The sequence below is a fragment of the Paramisgurnus dabryanus genome, chromosome 12 (genome assembly GCF_030506205.2).
Source record: "Paramisgurnus dabryanus chromosome 12, PD_genome_1.1, whole genome shotgun sequence".
Classification (NCBI taxonomy): Eukaryota; Metazoa; Chordata; class Actinopteri; order Cypriniformes; family Cobitidae; genus Paramisgurnus; species Paramisgurnus dabryanus.
Genome location: NC_133348.1, coordinates 14,420,686 through 14,438,080, shown reverse-complemented (window position 1 = coordinate 14,438,080; position 17,395 = coordinate 14,420,686). Strand labels below are relative to the sequence as shown.

Sequence of the window (17,395 nt, the reverse complement as noted above, 5' to 3'; positions counted from 1 at the left end):
TACTGTACTATACATGTCTTTATAGACCTGGCTTAAAATGCTTAATTTGATACAACATGCATTGGGGGACCCATGCTCCTCCTCTGTGTCCATTAAAGGGATAGTTCACCCAAAAATAAAAAATCTATCATCATTTACTCATCCTCATGTCGTTTTAAACCTGTTTGAGTTTTTTTATTCTGTTGAACACAAAAAAAAGATATTTTAATAAATGATGGTAAGCACATAGTAGACTGTACCATAGTATTTGTTAGGGATGTCCCGATCCGATCACGTGATCGGAAATCGGCCCCGATCACGTGGTTTCAGACTCGATCGGGATCGGACGTTACCTCCCGATCAGGACTCGGATACATATGCAGGGTTTAAAATCCATTAAGTTCTCGCTCTGCTCCGCGCCAGTGTACGCGCTGCGCTGGTGCGTGTGAACTGAAGAGAATAGGCTTGTTCGACTTCATCCGGCTGCCGGTTCTTGTGGTGCTGCATGACGTCAAAGTTCCGCGAGAACGATGTAAAAGCAAACTCCTCCGTATGATTTCGCGGATCACTTTTGCGGTAGTTTGACGTCACCAGGGTGTCGAGTGTTGCGGCGCCGCATGAAGTCGAACAAGCCTATTGACGTGCTTTCATTCATAGGCTTCACACTCGTGCGTGCAAGGAACCCACGACAAAACCGCGTTTTTACCGCTCATTTAAACGACGCTTTGATCGTTATTGTCAACATGTGCTCAGACGCAGCTCCGCGTCTCACTCAGAACCTCAAGAACGCGCATTCGCGCAGGATCATTTGACATTACTGTAGAGATGAGAGAAAGAGAGGTAAGAATGGTGCCCATGTCGAAAAAACTTAATAGAAGTCTAGAAACAAAGTATTAAAGTATGTATAGCCATGTCACTCATCTCATTACAAAATGTTAACTAGATAACTGGATACAACTGATTGTATAGTTTAATAAAATAATGTATTTTGATTATACAAATCAATTACGACCTAACTATAGTGATTGTTTAACTAACAGCTGACCAGCTTAGGGAATCTCTATGGCTAATTTATAAGATATATTGCTGAATCAGTATGTTGTTTTTCTTGTTAATTGAGTCTTTTTGGGTAGCCTATCTTATGCCTAGAATGAGTCAAGGAGGTTAAGTCTTATAACTTCATTCAAAGTTTGATCAATTGTGCATAATGACATGTGCACCAAATGCATATAGGGTGTCAGACTCATAGATTTGCATAATTTAAAGTTCAGGTTTTAAAGTTTGGGTCAACATGTGGCACAGCTTTAAAACTGAATCTTATAAAATCCTATCAGAGATACAAAATGTCATTGAAACACACCCAGTTGCTTTGCTGTCATCAGGATTAAACATGTTACCCCTCGAACCCTCCCTCCTAACAGAGCATCCCCACAAAACAAACCCCAATTTAACCCCTGAACATATATAGTATATATTCATTATTTTTTAACACATCTGTAGTTATGCGCTGGCACAGAGTTAGACTCTTTTGACTCCACACAGAAACAGCAATGCGTGCGGCATGACATAAGGAACATCCTGGACTGGTTCTGTTTTTTTGCTCTTCTTTATTCTTTTTTTTTAATGTATTATAGAAGTATCGGATCGGGACTCGGTATCGGCAGATACTCAAAATCAAATGACTCGGACTCGGACTCGAGGGCAAAAAAACCTGATCGGGACATCCCTAGTATTTGTTATTCCTACTATGGAAGTCAATGGGTACAGTCTACTATATGCTTACCATAAATTATCAAAATATATTATTTTGTGTTTAACAGAATTGAGAAACTCATACAGGTTTAGAACAGCATGAGGATGAATAAATAAAAAAAGAATTTTCATTTTTGAGTAAACTGTCCCTTTCAGGGGTCCTATGCCTATTAAAGTTTAAAGATCCATGATTTACAGATATAAAGAAAAGGGATTTTACTGTCCTGGATTTTCATTTCTTTCAATTTAATTTTGGACTCCAGTGTATATATTACAATATTTTCACTTCATGCAGTAATCCAGAATAATAAAAACAGATTTTTTATAATAACAACAACTAAAAGATTTTTTAAGCTAAAAACACAATACCTGAAAGACAATAACATAGTGTGTTGATTTGCATGCTGGTAGCGGACCACACACAAATGCAATATCCAAACTCATAAGATTATATATAAAATGATTAGTTATCTTGGACATATTTTATATAAAGCCCACAGCTTTGTCTAAGCCTAAAGGCCTTATTGGATATATTGAATGTAAGTCTGTCACATGGCCATTGCTACAGAAAGTCATTTTCTCCTGTTTTTGTTTTTTCGTTTTCCTACTCTCATCTTATTCCACTTTCTTCATTTCCTTTGTTTACGCTTGACTTGTTTTCCCTGGTGCTCTTATTTGATTACAGTGTGCTTGTTTGCAAATATTCTTGTCTCTGTGCATTTCAGTATAAAGTGGGAAATTCCGATGGATATTGTGCATTGTACCTTTTGTTTTCCTCACATCCCTCTGATCCATTTCTTTCCATTTCTCTAAGCCAGTTGCACACTGACAGTATTCATATACCTAACACCTAAATAAATCTCCTGACATGTGTCTTATGTCTGAACCTGTATTTACAGTACAACATTTACCTATGTGTGTGTGCCAAAGCATCAGGATTCTTAAAGGGTACCTTATTCTCCGTCTGCCTTTCAAATAGATTATCTCTCTCTCTCTCCGTCACACACATACGCAGCGCATCTATACATATTAAACACGCGGTCAGACATAACCACCAATGGGTGTATTACAGAGACACGAGGCCAATCCATTTCATGGGAGGATAATTGGATCTGTCTTGGCCGAATAATTATAAACTAAATCATTCTAACATCAAACCTCCCACACACAGTCAAGTGCATAATTTTTGTGGGTATATGCGCTCCTGTGTCTGGCATATGGCATGTTATGGTAGCACGAGAACATCTATGCCATGTATTGTCAATATTTTGTGTGTGCAGGAATTTCATTTCAGCTCTCTTGATTATGAGTGGCTGCACGATGCCGAAAGGAATTAAGTCTCTTGACTGTCCGAGCCTCATGACGGATATGAACCTGTGTGTTATGTGTGTGTGGGAAAAAGGAAGGATTATGAGCTCTACTCCTTGACAGAAGAAAAACAGCAGAGAAAAAACATAGCAGAGCTGCTGTTTTTTGAGGCGTCTGCATATCCAAATCCTGTCAGATATCTACATAATCTTTAAAAAAAAATAGTGATTCCTTAAAGATCAGGCTGTTTTGTTCCATAAGGAACCAATCATATTTCCACAGATGTATTCACAGAACTGTTCCTGATCCATGACAACCCTTTTAGAATTTTTATTTGAAAGATTATATAGATTGTTTATATTCAAGACTGTAAGTGCCTCCAAGCAAATATAAAACTTAACTTGTTTTGACAAAGCCAACCAACCACTCAGGTCAAACATTACTTATAACAAATATCTCAACCCTTCTCTTTTCCAGCCTGTGTACTATTGGACTATTTTGAAATACCTGTCAACCCCTTAGGGTCTCGAGGATTGTGAACAACACAAACAGCTGTAACATTATAAGCCTCAGAGCAAAGGTCTAAGTTTTTATGAGGGTTCTGAACCAATCGGCGTCAGGAGGGCAGGATCTGCTGGTCGGGGCGGAGTTTTCTTGACTATTTAAAGTGAGGTGGTGCGAAGTGTAAAAGATCCAGTGTACCTTGGAGGAAACATATAGGGGAGGTGCCAGAAGGGCAAAGCGTTTGTTTGGAGACCTTGCTGGATACACAAGGCGCAAGCACCGATGGAGTGAAAGGACCATTAGCTGTAGTCCTGGGGAAATACGCAGGTATCCATCATGTATTTATTCGTTAGAGGTACAGCTTATAACACGTCTCTAGTCGCGTAATGTACTTCGCTATCTCTCTCGTAACCTGTTTACTTTAACAGTGGGATGTGCGCGATGTTGTTAAGTTGTTAAACATTGACTCGCCCTTCGCTTCTTTGTGCTGCGAGTTGGATTTACGCATCCAGATGCGCAGTTTATGTTTATTTTATGGTGAGTCTTATGAATGTGTCTCAAAACCATGCGAGCTGTCTGCATAACCAGAATTGTTTTGGGTGCATGCGTGATTCCCAAAAATGCTGTCTAGGTAGCCAGCTCGCTTGGTTTTCCCTCAAGCCTCGCTTGTACTCTCATAACTCTCATGTTCGCATTTCAGAAGCAGTTTTCCATGTCTCTCCTTTGCCCTGTTATTGATGGGAAACCAACTGGACCGGATCACCCACCTGAACTACAGCGAGCTACCCACCGGGGATCCATCTGGAATCGAGAAGGACGAGTTGCGTGTTGGCGTGGCGTATTTCTTTTCCGATGAGGAGGAAGAATTGGACGATAGATCCCAGTCGGATAGCTTTAAAGACAACAACAGTCCGAGCAAAGACGGTCCGGTTGCGCTCAATGAAATCGAGTACTCGGCGTTCTGCTGTCAGGAATGTATATACTCCAAATTGCGAGAAAACGAGGACCTGAATGTTTATTCGGTGAAAACTTTGTTAACCATGTGCAAACCCGGAGACCTACTGGAGTTAGTGGCCAACGCGCAACCGCCGCACTGGGCGATATTTGATGGGGAGGACCAGGTTATACACCTATACAAAGGCGAGATCCGCAAAGACAGCTTGTTTGAGATCAGCTGTGGTCGGCAGGGCAGGATAGTAAACAATCGGTACCGGTACCGGCCTCTGCCCGCCGATTTGGTGATGCAGAACGCGAGCGGGCACCTGGGTCTCAGCAGCGGCGAGATTTCCTGGACGAACTCGGAAAGTTTCGCCGCCTGGTGCCGTTTCGGCAAACGGGAGTTTAAAGCGGGCGGGGAGGTGCACTCGGTCGACCAGCGGTACTTTCTGAAGGTGCACCTGTCCGAGAGCACCGCGCACACGCTCATGTTCCGCAGCTTGGAGGAGATGATACGGGAAAGACGGCGGGTGGACGCCAGTGGGATTCTGTCGCTGGTAAACGGAAAGGAATGATCGGGACTCTGCATGCCTTATACAAGGGCAGCGTACCTTTATTGCAAGACTTTCGAAGGGCTGTGCGCATTCGCGTGGTACATTTTGGCAAAGACAACGCCCCGTCTGGTTATGGTGTGCGCGCCGACGGCCAGCCCTAAAGTCATTTACCTTTAAAAAGGAAAAAGCTTAAAATATAAATAAGGTGAGCCCTCATCACATGAACGAATGCCGCCCCGTAAATTCGCACCCGAGCCCTAAAGACCCTGGTGCGCGCTGCAGCAGATGGTGCGTAAGGAGCCAGGATGCATTAAAATGTATTTTACTGAACTCCAGAGCTTTAATAATAAACGCGTTATTGCGCATCTGTCCAGCTGCATTAGTTGCATCCAGACACTCTCTCCAAACCTCTCCAGGCGGCAACACACGACGAGCCTTTGTTTTCATTCTGTTACAAACAAACATTCTTTTGTTTTCGGAGTCCATATTTTTGTATTTCAGTTAGTACGTTGAAAAAAAACTGTTTTTATTTAAATAAACGTAGATTGCCCTATGAAAATGGTTTTGGTTTTCGTATTGTTTTCCCTGCGTAAAATACCGTCAGCCAGCATGTGCCACCAGCCTCACGCGAGTGCCTAATGCATTATAATTCATTTATCAACTCACTGTGTTGTCCACAGCTTTGACCATTTCTATTTTGAATTAAGGGTATTTATTAACGCCAGCAGGGAGGTCATTTGTTAACATTGGCGCATTAGTATGTATGCCTTATGGGCAGTTGTTGATGCATGGAGACAAGGGGCTTTTGTTCCTGGCCATTGTTGATGATCATTGGTGCGTTTCTAACTTAGACTCTTAGGAGAGATTTGGGATAAAAGTCATGACAATTTAAAAAGCTGTTTCATTTTTTTATATGTACTTACATTACACATATCCAATTTATAATTGCACTGCTTGTGGAAGCCATACATCTAATTTAACTGCAGTCTACTTTTTTGGCTGCAAGGTTTGCATTAAGTAATGGGAGTGCTGTAGCTCCAACACCAGTAAATATGGTCATGCTCTGTTTGTTTGCCTATTAGGGGCCGTAGACTGCAGCTGGGATCAGTTATGCCTTATGTTCAATGGGGCTTGATTGGCCCGCAGGTCCGTGCGGCTGGACCCTTTACAGGGCTCCTGCTTGCCAACACTAACAAGTAATTCGGAAAATCACTTTGCACCTGAAGCAAGGCTGTCCATGTTAACAGGTTTGTCTTGGTGCTTTATAAGAGCTGCAGGTTAAAGGTGGATTGTAAAGCACAATGTAACAATATCAGCTTTGTGTTTACTATGGCTTACTCATTATACCCTCCATTTTAGATCATGCAGAGAGACTTTAGTATTTGGTGCCGTCTTCATTTCTTTCTGTTTATTTCACGTTTATCATGAGTCTTATTCTTTGTAAACTGTAAAAAAAACTTGCTGCCTTAAATGTTTGTTTGATCAAATTGGCTGTTCAAGTCATTTCAGCTATTTTAAATTTTGATGAGTTGCTAAAACTTAAAAATATTGCTTATTACATAAACATCATTTTTTACAATGTTGTGTTTATGTGTACAAAAACAATCCTTTGGGGGAAATTTGCCAAAATGGTGCTGTGAGGACATTTGGGATGTACTCGTTTGTAAAAAAAACAACAACTTTATGAATAAATGTTTTTATTTTACTTTAACAATGCAGTTTTCTGTTTAGGCTTAGCCCCATATTAAACTATTGAAGTACATGTTCCCATTTAGATTTAAGTAAACATGTATGTTCATTCATTCTAGGTCTTAATCTTAATCACGGGTCTTCGTCATACACAACATGCTGTGTCAGGTGCGCCAGTCTGAGCCGTTAATATGGAAAGCGGTTGAAAGAAAACAAGTGCAGCAGGTTTCTAAAGGCTTAGGAAATATTGCACACCAACTGTCAGATGAGTTCTGTTGAAGCAACAGGTTTGGCCTTGTTAGTGTGTGCTTTGTTTTGACACACACTAATGAATCACACACAGATTCATTGTCTTGGTTGGTAACAGTCATTTCCGTTGATTTCCAGTCCATCTCCACAACATTTTTTTCCTTAAAAACCTGATTCGTGTGACATTTTGCTCAGAGTTGTGATTACACGTTTGTATTGCTGAAATGAAAGCGTTTGCTTATTTACCACTAACAAAAAGTACAAAGGACTACGATGGGATTTAGACAGCATGTATCTATCACCTGCACTGATTCCTTTTACAAAGAAATTTAGGATAGTAGGGCAGCAGGCTATATGTGGAGAATGAGGACAAAGATGAAACCTCAGTGGGAGATGATGTTGCCAACATAAGCCTAGCAGAGTATCTTTAGCCTGAACAAAGTCTGTCTCTCACTGATATGCCATATGTGCGCCTCCCCATGTCTCTGTGTGTTTCAGTCACACTTCATAACCTGTTACGTGGGGTAACCTAAGCCAGTCATTTAGATTGTGCCTACTGAATATTGTTTTACTTAAAAGCCTGGGGAGAAAATGAATGGATATCCAACCTCTTTAACTGAGAGCTGGTTGTTTTTTGTTGATTAAACCACTAAGAATAACACATTTGCTTCTGCTGTGGCAGAATTATGCATAGCATCTGTGCTCCACAGAAATCCTGCCTCCCTTTCAGCTTCAGTCGGATCCTCATTTAAACCAGCAGGTTAGCTGCTATTGTGGCCCGAGGAAGAGAGGGGAAATTTAGCAGATGAGGCTCCTTTGTGCTTATTTTTCATTTTGCCAATCACGTTTCACAGCAGTGTAAAAGATTTTACATGATCCGCTTGTTGTGGAAAGCAAGGTGCATATGTAACCCTGTCTGTGAAATCCACGCTAGTCTCATAATATAAATATGAGATTAGGATAATTCAATTTCAATCCTTGACATGACCTAACTCTAAGATATTCTTTACATTATCTAGTATGATTTTATGTAAAATGACTTTAGCTTGGATGTCACAAATATCACTTACTGAGTATGGGTATTAGACAGTTCATTTTAATAACAAGTAATTTATATTACAATTATCATTATATTATAGCTTTCGCATACCTTGAAGTACTAAAACATGTATGTGCATGTGAATATTTGAATGATTAATTGTTACCATCTGACATCATTACTGTACCACTGTTCTGCCACATTACCTTCATGTAAGGAACATCTGTATGAAGAAGACATAATCATGATAATCTGTTATTTTTATAGCATATTCAGAATGGTTCAGTACTGCTAAAAGACTGATAATGAGTGATATGGTCGGATGCACGTTGTGCAGGGTATCTAAAATTAGTAGTATGACTCTGGGTCATATGTGACCCTGCCTGTGAATACGCGGTTAAAGTCATTTATATTGTGATTTATGGTTTTCTACATAAAAGCATCCTACATAATGTAAAAATATAACTGAGTATGGCCAATCCATGTGAAACCAAACTTGGATGCTCCTAATTCCCATATTAGATTAAAGGGACATTCCACTTTTTTTGAAAATATGCTCATTTTCCAGCTCCCCAAGAGTTAAACATTTGATTCTTACCATTTTGGAATCCATTTAGCTGATCTCCAAGTCTGGCACTAGCACACTTAGCATAGCTTAGCACAATCTATTGAATCAGATTAGACCATTAGCATCGGGCAAAAAATACCCAAAAACTTTCAATATTTTTCTTACTTAAAACTTGACTCTTCTGTAGTTACATCGTGTACTAAGATCGACAGAAAATTAAAAGTTGTGATATTCTAGGCAGATATGGCTAGGTACTATACTCTCATTCTGGCGTAATAATCAAGGACTTTGGCTGCAGCAGGCGTAGTGATATTACGCACTGCTCGAAAATAGTCCCCTGCTACTGAAAGTAACCAAGGGGACTATTTTCGGCAGTGCGTAATATCACTATGCCTGCTGCAGCCATGTAACAATTGCTAAGTCAATGATTATTACGACAGTTCACTGTAAAAAAATTGCTGTAATAATGCAGCTGGTTGCCAGTAATTTACTGTAGAAGAAGAGAAAGACTGAAAATGTTTCATGTTCATTTAACTTTGAACAAACTGTTACATAAATGTAACATCTACAGTAAGTTACTGCAGCTAGTTGCCAGTAATACTCAGTAATACAGTAATTTCTGCAGAATTTTTTTACAGTGTAGTTCCTAACCATATCTGCCTAGAAAATCTCAGCTTTTAATTTTCTGTCGGTCTTGGTACACAATGTACCTACAGAAGAGTCAAGTTTTAAATAGGAAACATATCTAAACTCTTTGGGTATTTTTTAGCGCGATGCTAATGGTGTAATCAGATTCAATGGATTATGCTAAGCTACGCTAAAAGTGCTAGTGCCAGACCCGGAGATCAGCTGAATGGATTCCAAAATGGTAAGAATCAAATGTTTAACTCTTGGGGAGCTGGAAAATGAGCATATTTACAAAAAAAGTGCAATGTCCCTTTAAGTGACTTTAGCCTGGATTTTACAGACAGGGTCACATAAAATGCAGAATCCAGCACTTTGCACATCATAGTTTTGCATTAGAGACCGCTGTCTGATGAAAATGCAAGTAACAGAAACCATCTACAATGACTCAACAAAATCACAATGTAGCGTTTGAGGCAAGTGGCCAGCTTAGACTTGCATTTCGAATGCATAAAGCGTTATTTTGCACTATCGATCGTGGCGTCAAGAGTGCACGCGGACCTGTTTTGAATGAATAGAGACGGCGGCACCAGCCGCTGTGAGCTAGACGCACTTTTGGAGATGTTGTGGCACCTGTGGAACAATGAGCTACACTGTTTACACAGCCCATGACAGCCTCATTATGTTAATGCTTTGTGTTCTTAAGGTTCTCGTCTGATCCTCGCCTGCACTCTGCAGGTCTCCCCTGTTAGCAGTAGACCTACTTCTATATTTGCTTCACTACGACTAGGCTAACACAAGGCCACGCCAAGGTTCTCACTCTGTACCCAATTACTGAAGCTTTTGCTCTTCTTCCAGTCTCCTTAACCGTGTGGTGAACATGGGCAGGGATGGCAGGGGAAAAACAACCTGCCTCATGAAAAATGACTGGTCTCCTTAGAAAAATGGAGCAATCTCTTACAAATCTCTCTTAAGGTTTGGATCAGAGAAGGCCTGTTCTTTGTGATGCGACTTCAGACCGCTCTGTGTAGTTGCAGGGGAAAAAGTGAGATTGAGGGGGAGACAGATATCACAGGTACTGGTGAGGTTTGGGAATGGAGAAAAGGTTTATATGAGGCACTGTAGCAGAAAGTGGAGAATTCTGGGATGCAGACCTAAATGTTGTATCTTCTAGGCTGTTAAATTTTCCAGTACTGTGGTTGGCCTATATGGCGACATTTACTTTTATGCATATGGCAGATGCTTTTATCCCAAGCAGTGCATTCAAGGTATAGATTTTATATATATATATTTATAGATTTTGTGCTGCTAACACACCAGTTGAGCTACAGGAACTCATTTGTATCCAGAAAAAAATCTAGGAAAAACATTTGAGACACAGTTGATGCCTAAACAAAACAGGAATGTGTCACAATGGATAATCATCTAGCTTTCCAATAACCATCTATTATCCTACAATTTGTGGCTATTAGATATTTTAATAGCCTAAATAACAATAGGACCATCTCAGAAGAGTCTTTATATTTATCTCTGTTAAAGCACTTACCCTTCAATCTTACAAATTACATACAAAGACAGGCATCTTTAGATGTTGCATCATGTCTTGCATGGTTTTCCTGCAATAAACACTGTTTTATGGATGCTGATGGTTCCTGTAAGACATTGAAATGTTAAAAATAATAGTAGTCCAACATTTTGAAGCATGTCTCGAGACCCCTGCATTAATTCTTTTAGGTTGCATAACGTAATTGTTTTTGAATGCAAGAATGCCGATGTAAAACGCACCTTAAAGGAATATTAAATTTTCTTAAAAGAAAAATCCAGATAATTTACTCACCACCATGTCATCCAAAATGTTGATGTCTTTCTTTGTTCAGTCGAGAAGAAATTATGTTTTTTGAGGAAAACATTGCAGGATTTTTCTCATTTTAATGGACTTTAATAGAGCCCAACATTTAATACTTAACTCAACACTTAACAGTTTTTTTCAACTGAGTTTCAAAGGACTCTAAACGATCCCAAACGAGGCATAAGGGTCTTACCTAGCGAAACGATTGTCATTTTTGACAAGAAAAATAAAAAATATCCACTTTTTAACCACAACTTCTCGTTTAAATCCGGTCGTGATGCGCCAACGTGACCCCACGCAATACGTCATGACGTCAAGAGGTCACAGAGGACGAACGCGAAACTCGGCCCCAGTGTTTACAAGTGTTGAGAACGAGGACCGTTCCTACGTTGTTGTATGTCAACTGATACTAATTAATGTCTTTGTGTCAGTTTATTGTTTACAATGGTCCGCAAATGTGCGTTTTATATATGTAACACGTGACCTCCGTACGTCACTACGCATTTACGTTAGGTCGCGCTGGACCGGATTTAGACGAGAAGTTGTGCTTTAAAAGTCTATATTTGTTATTTTTATTGTCAAAAATGACAATCGTTTTGCTAGATAAGACCCTTATGCCTCGTTTGGGATCGTTTATAGTCCTTTGAAACTCCGTTGAAAAAAACTGTTAAGTGTTGAGTTAAGTATTAAATGTTGGGCTCTATTAAAGTCCATTAAAATGAGAAAAATCCTGCAATGTTTTCCTCAAAAAACATAATTTCTTCTCGACTGAACAAAGAAAGACATCAACATTTTGGATGACATGGTGGTGAGTAAATTATCTGGATTTTTCTTTTAAGAAAATGGAATATTCCTTTAAGAAACTTTTTCAATCTGGGTCAGGTGCATCTAAAACCAGCAAGCACTTTCTTGACTGACTAGTGATTAAGGTATGCCATCAACTAGTCGATTTTGCATAACCCCACTAAGAACTTAATTTAGTCTCCTGGGCTACGAAAGAGCAATATCCGAGCATTTACATTTTTTCTGTTATGTCAACATATTAAGCATCACCTCTACTAATATTATACAGATTTAATTGGTGTTGTCGTTGTGAAATGTGAGCATTACAAATCAAGAGGAAACTTAATTTAGCTGTTTAGGCACCGGCACACAGACACACACATAGTTGTGCCCATAAGTTTCCACTGCAGGTCTCATATTTCACCTGCTCTCTCTGTCTCTGAGCTAATGAGAGTCTGAGGTACAGGATTAGATTCACTGCTTCAGGTAGCGTCTCTCTGTTGGGCTGCATTACAAACAATGCAATACCATCTCGCTCTCTCCCTTTCATATTAATTTCCGGATTATGTATTGTTTTACTCATCGGCACATATTTGTAATTTATAAGCAATGCTTCAATTGTTAGCATCTTATTTCTCAGAGATTGCTTTTACACTGTCAGAAAAATGGTCAAAAATAGTCCCAAAGCTGTCACTGGGACGGGGGCCTTTAAAAAGTTCCTAATAAGTACCATTTATGTATACTGTATGTAATTCTTAAAAAAACCTGTATGTTACATAAAGAACCTTTAACATCCTGTTGCAGAACAGGTTATTTGTAGTGGGAAACAGACTATTAGAAAGTAAGAATAAAATGGTTTTATTAGGAACATTTGACTAAAAGGGTCTCTGGAGAAGCTAAAATGGCATCGCTGTGAAAAGCCCCTTTATTTTTAAGAGTGTTAATTTTAACTGTTTCAATTAAGTCTCCACTTTTTCTCAGATCTACTTCCACAAGTTTTTAGGGGTAATTAGAATACACTGCCGGAAAAATGTCCAAAAACTGGTCTCTAGATGTCACTGGGGAAGTACCCTTTTAAAAAGTACACATTTATTCCTAATGGGGCAGTTTCCCGGACAGGGATTAGACTAGTCCTAGACTGAAATAAATGTTAGAGCTGTCCAAATTGAAAACAACTTGCACTGACATATCTTAAAATACATCAGTGCCCTTCGTTTTGCCTCGAAATGCACACAAGTAATGTTTTAAGTAAGGCATGTTTGTTAAACCTAGTTATATTTCCTTATTAAATTAAGGCCTAGTCCTGGTTTAAGCTAATCCCTGTCCAGGACACCACCCTAAAGAGTTCTTATTAATACCTCACAGGTACATATTGGTACCAAATATATACATATCTGTACCTAAATGTCACATACTAGGACCCTTTTAAAGGGTACTGCCCCCGTGACAGCTTCACCCAAAGACTATTGTCAGACTGACATCAAGCTATAACGTTGGGTTGATGTCAAAACCCAACATTGGCCTGATGTAAAGCTGTAACATCAGATTGATGTTTAAATCCAACGTCGGCCTGACAACCAGATGTAACGTTGGGTTGACATCAAAACCTAACGTCGGCCTGATGTAAAGCTGTAACGTTGGATTCACATCAAAACCTAACGTCAACCTGACATCCAGATGTAACGTCAGGTTAATGCCAGACTGACTTACAGATGTAATTTTGGGTTGACGTCAAAAAACCACGATGGGTTAACGTCAAAAAACAACATTGGCTTGATGTCAGGCTATAACATTGGGTGGATGTCAAAACCCAACTTTGGCCTCACTTCCTGGTGTAATGTCGGGTTGATGTTAAAAAGCACTGTTGGGTTGATGTCAAAAACCAAAATTAGCCTGACGAAAAGCTGTAACGGCGGATTGATTTGAAAACCCAACATCGGCCTGACATCCAGATGTTATTTCTGGTTGACATAAAAAAAAAAACGATGGGTTAACATCAAAAACCAATGTTGGCTTGATGTCAAGCTATAACGTTGGGTTGATGTCAAAAACCAACTTCGGCCTGACTTCCAGATCTAATGTCGTGTTGACATTAAAAAACAATGTTGGGTTGACGTCAAAAAACAATGATGGGTTAACGTCAAAAACCAACGTTGGCTTGACGTTAAGCTATAACATTTGGTTGACATCAAAACCCAACGTCGGCCTGACATAAAGCTGTAACAGCGGATTGACGTCAAAATCTAATGTCGGCCTGAGATTCAGATGTAACGCCAGGTTGATGTCAAAACACAACGTTGGCCTGACGTCCAGATGTAACGTTGGGTTGACATCAAAACACAACATTGGCCTGACGTCCAGATGTAACGTTGGGTTGACATCAAAACCCAACGTCGACCTAACGTCAAGCTTTAAAACTTTAGAGGAGACATATAAGATATGTGAGTTTAAGCATTTGGGAATTATGCTGGTCTGTGCTGGTTTGATGCTGGTTTAGCTGGTTGTCACTAGCAAACCAGCAACAAAACACAACATATGCTGGTCTTGCTGGTATGTCCAGCATGGGATGCTGGTGCTAATGCTGGTTTGGTGCTGGTTTAGATGGTGCTATATCTGGTTTAGTGCTGGTTTAGCTGGTGCTAATGCTGGTGCTGATGCTGGTTTGTTGCTGGTTTAGCTGGTGTTCACTAGCTAACTAGAACCAAAACACAACATATGCTGGTCTTGCTGGTATGCTGTTTTTTTCAGCAGGGTATTTGGTCCTGCTCCATTACAAATACAAATTTACGCATTTGGCAGACGCTTTTATCCAAAGCAGCTTACAGTGCCTTACAAGGTATACACAAATCAGAAGCCTGTATGTTCGCTGTGTTCGAACCCTTGACCTTTTGAGCTGTTAACACTGCTAACACAATTCTCTACCACTGAGCTTTTCTGCGTTTGGTTTTCTATCCCTTTTTGCATTTTTTATATCTCCATGCGCACACACCCTCAGGCTATTTGTTCTTTCTGCTAAAGCTAATAGCACACTCAGTGCTGTGATTTAACACATATCTCATGCCTGCCATCTAATGTGTGCACAAACATCTTTTCACAAAACGCATTTGTCTGCTTTTCTCTCCTTCGGTTTTTCACACATCGTCATACAGTATGCTCATCTCAACCTTTATCTCCTTCCTTTTACCCCATTCCCTCTCTCCTCCTCCTTGGTTAAGCACTGCATTTATTTCTCAGCTTGACCGTCGTTTGACCATGAGAACGTTCTCCATTGCATTTTATCAGTTGCTCCTCTATAACAACAATCATTCAGTCCTATAGGGGACAACCCCTGTGTGCTCCTCACAGGACAACATTCGACCTAAGTCAAAGTCACAGAGACAATGTCAAAACAATGATAGTGCTTGGATGGAGATGGGCACAGAAAACGAGAGAGTGAGAGAGATAGTAAGGATAGAGAGAGGAAAAGGACGGCAAAAAAATGGGAATGTCCTGTTAAACCCTGCTGTGCTGTGCATAGCAACTTAGTCTGTTCTTCTCAAGAAGCATCCAATCAGATTTCATGGTTAGATTTAGTGCTGGGTAGAGCCTCGTACACTTTTTATCAACCTTTTTTTCTTCTAGTTTTAGGAGTATGTTGTGATTTATTGCTATTAGGGGTTAGGATTAGATATTTTTATATGATCGATGATCTAATAACATCAGAAGATGTTGATGCAGTAACATAGCTTACTCAGCAAAATTAAGCTGTGTTTGCAGAGTGAGTATTGCAGCACTGTATTTCTGGCTTTAAGATGAATTCACACACCAAACTAACAGGCTGATGAACAGGTTGCACATGAATGTGTGAAAACAAGGCAGGAAATGATGAACTGAAGTGAGAGACTGTTGAAGCAATTGCAAGTACAGTGTGTCCTCTAAGCCAGTGGTTCAGTAGGCTCACCTTCCTACTGAAGGTCTGGGAACCATGGCCATTTTGAATGGCCCAAGAGGCCATGTGATTGACATGTAAAGCAACCAATCACGTTTCGCTTTGTGCCTCATCATGTTTTGGGGCGAGAAAATGTCTCCACAATAACAGACCAGTGTGCAACCCATACATCATTCATTCACAAACGTTTCTAAAGGCTATAATAACAATGGTAAACACGTTAAAATGCCTCTTTTCGATTTTTCTAATTGCGTTAAGCTTAACCCATGGACATCTTTTAAATAGCCTACTGTGAACTTTTCAGCTTTGTGTTGTTTCCAGGTGGACTGTTAAAGAACACATGTCTCCCGGAAATCCTGTATAATTCAACCAATCAAAGAACGACTTTCGAAGCTGCTAAAAAAAACTGTGCCATATGCATTAAATGTTCAGCCAACAATCAGTGGACGTCACGTCTGAGGCTAGCTGTTCAGTGAAATCAAACATTTGTATTAAAAATTTCACAGTATGGAATATTATGTATTGATATTCTCTTAGCATATAATGGGCATAGGCTATGTAGCAATTTTGAAAATATACAAGCAACAGGGTGCAACTTGTCATATATCTGTCATATTTCAATAACTGAAGTTAAAGAAACACTCCACTTTTTTTGAAAATAGGCTCATTTTCCATCTTCCCTATAGTTAAACATCCAAGTTTTACTGTTTTGGAATCCATTCAGTCGGTCTCCAGATCTGGCGGTACCATTTTTAGCATAGCTTAGCATAGTTCATTGAATCTGATTAGACCATTAGCATCGCACTCAAAAATGGCTAAAGAGTTTTAATTTTTTTCCTATTTAAAACTTGACTCTTCTGTAGTTACATCGTGTACGAAGACAGACAAAAAAAGTTGCAATTTACTAGGTCGATATGACTAGGAACTATACTCTCATTCTGGCGTAATAATCAAAGACTTTGCTGCCATACAATAGGTGCAGCAAGCGCAATGATATTACACAGTGCCCGAAAATAGTAACTTAGTGCCGGTTACATAAAGGTCTCTATCTTACACCCGGCGCAATGCAGCGCAATGCGCGACGAAAGTGTCTTTCGCTAGTTTCCACCCTAATTTTCACGTTTAGCGCCGCGTTGTTTAAATAGCAAATGCATTTGCGCCCCCTTTTGCACCCATGGGCGTTCTGGTCTGAAAACGAGGTGTGTTCAGGCGCATTGTTGGCGCGTTGCTATTTTGAGGCAACTAAAATAGACTACGCCATTGACCAACAAAAACCTGGTCTAAAGTCTAAAGTCAATGGCGCAATGTGTTTTATGTTATTTAAAGAGCGCATTAGTAAAATGCGCCTATACACGGGAGGACAACGCGGGTTTGCTTATCACAAGGTACATAATGCGCAGCAGCACAAAAATGCTTTTAAATATGAAAGATTAAAGGATTGAATGTAAAAGATTATTATTGAGTCTCTTGGACATAAATGAGGACTAATTATGAGACGTTAGAAGGCGCAAAGAGCTGCTTTACCTGCAGCCTGGTAAGTAAATAAATGCTTTGCTTTAAACAAATGCATCTGTTTTTAAATGTTTTTTTTTTTAATGCTACCTCACGTATTTATTGTATATGATGACTCTGT

At 39.7% G+C, this 17,395-nt stretch overlaps 1 protein-coding gene across 1 annotated transcript; it reads left to right on the top strand.

Annotated features, from left to right (window-relative positions):
- Positions 1-3,741: 3,741 nt before the first annotated feature.
- Positions 3,742-6,727, top strand: lratd1 (LRAT domain containing 1). Its single transcript, XM_065256757.2, has 2 exons — positions 3,742-3,870; positions 4,244-6,727. The coding sequence occupies exon 2, from the start codon at positions 4,281-4,283 to the stop codon at positions 5,052-5,054; it is 774 nt and encodes a 257-aa protein (XP_065112829.1). The 5' UTR covers positions 3,742-3,870; positions 4,244-4,280; the 3' UTR covers positions 5,055-6,727.
- The last annotated feature ends 10,668 nt before the right edge of the window (positions 6,728-17,395 follow it).

Coding starts and splice junctions, on each gene's coding strand:
- lratd1 (XM_065256757.2), top strand. CDS start 4,281: ATGGGAAACCAACTGGACCGGATCACCCACCTGAACTACAGCGAGCTA.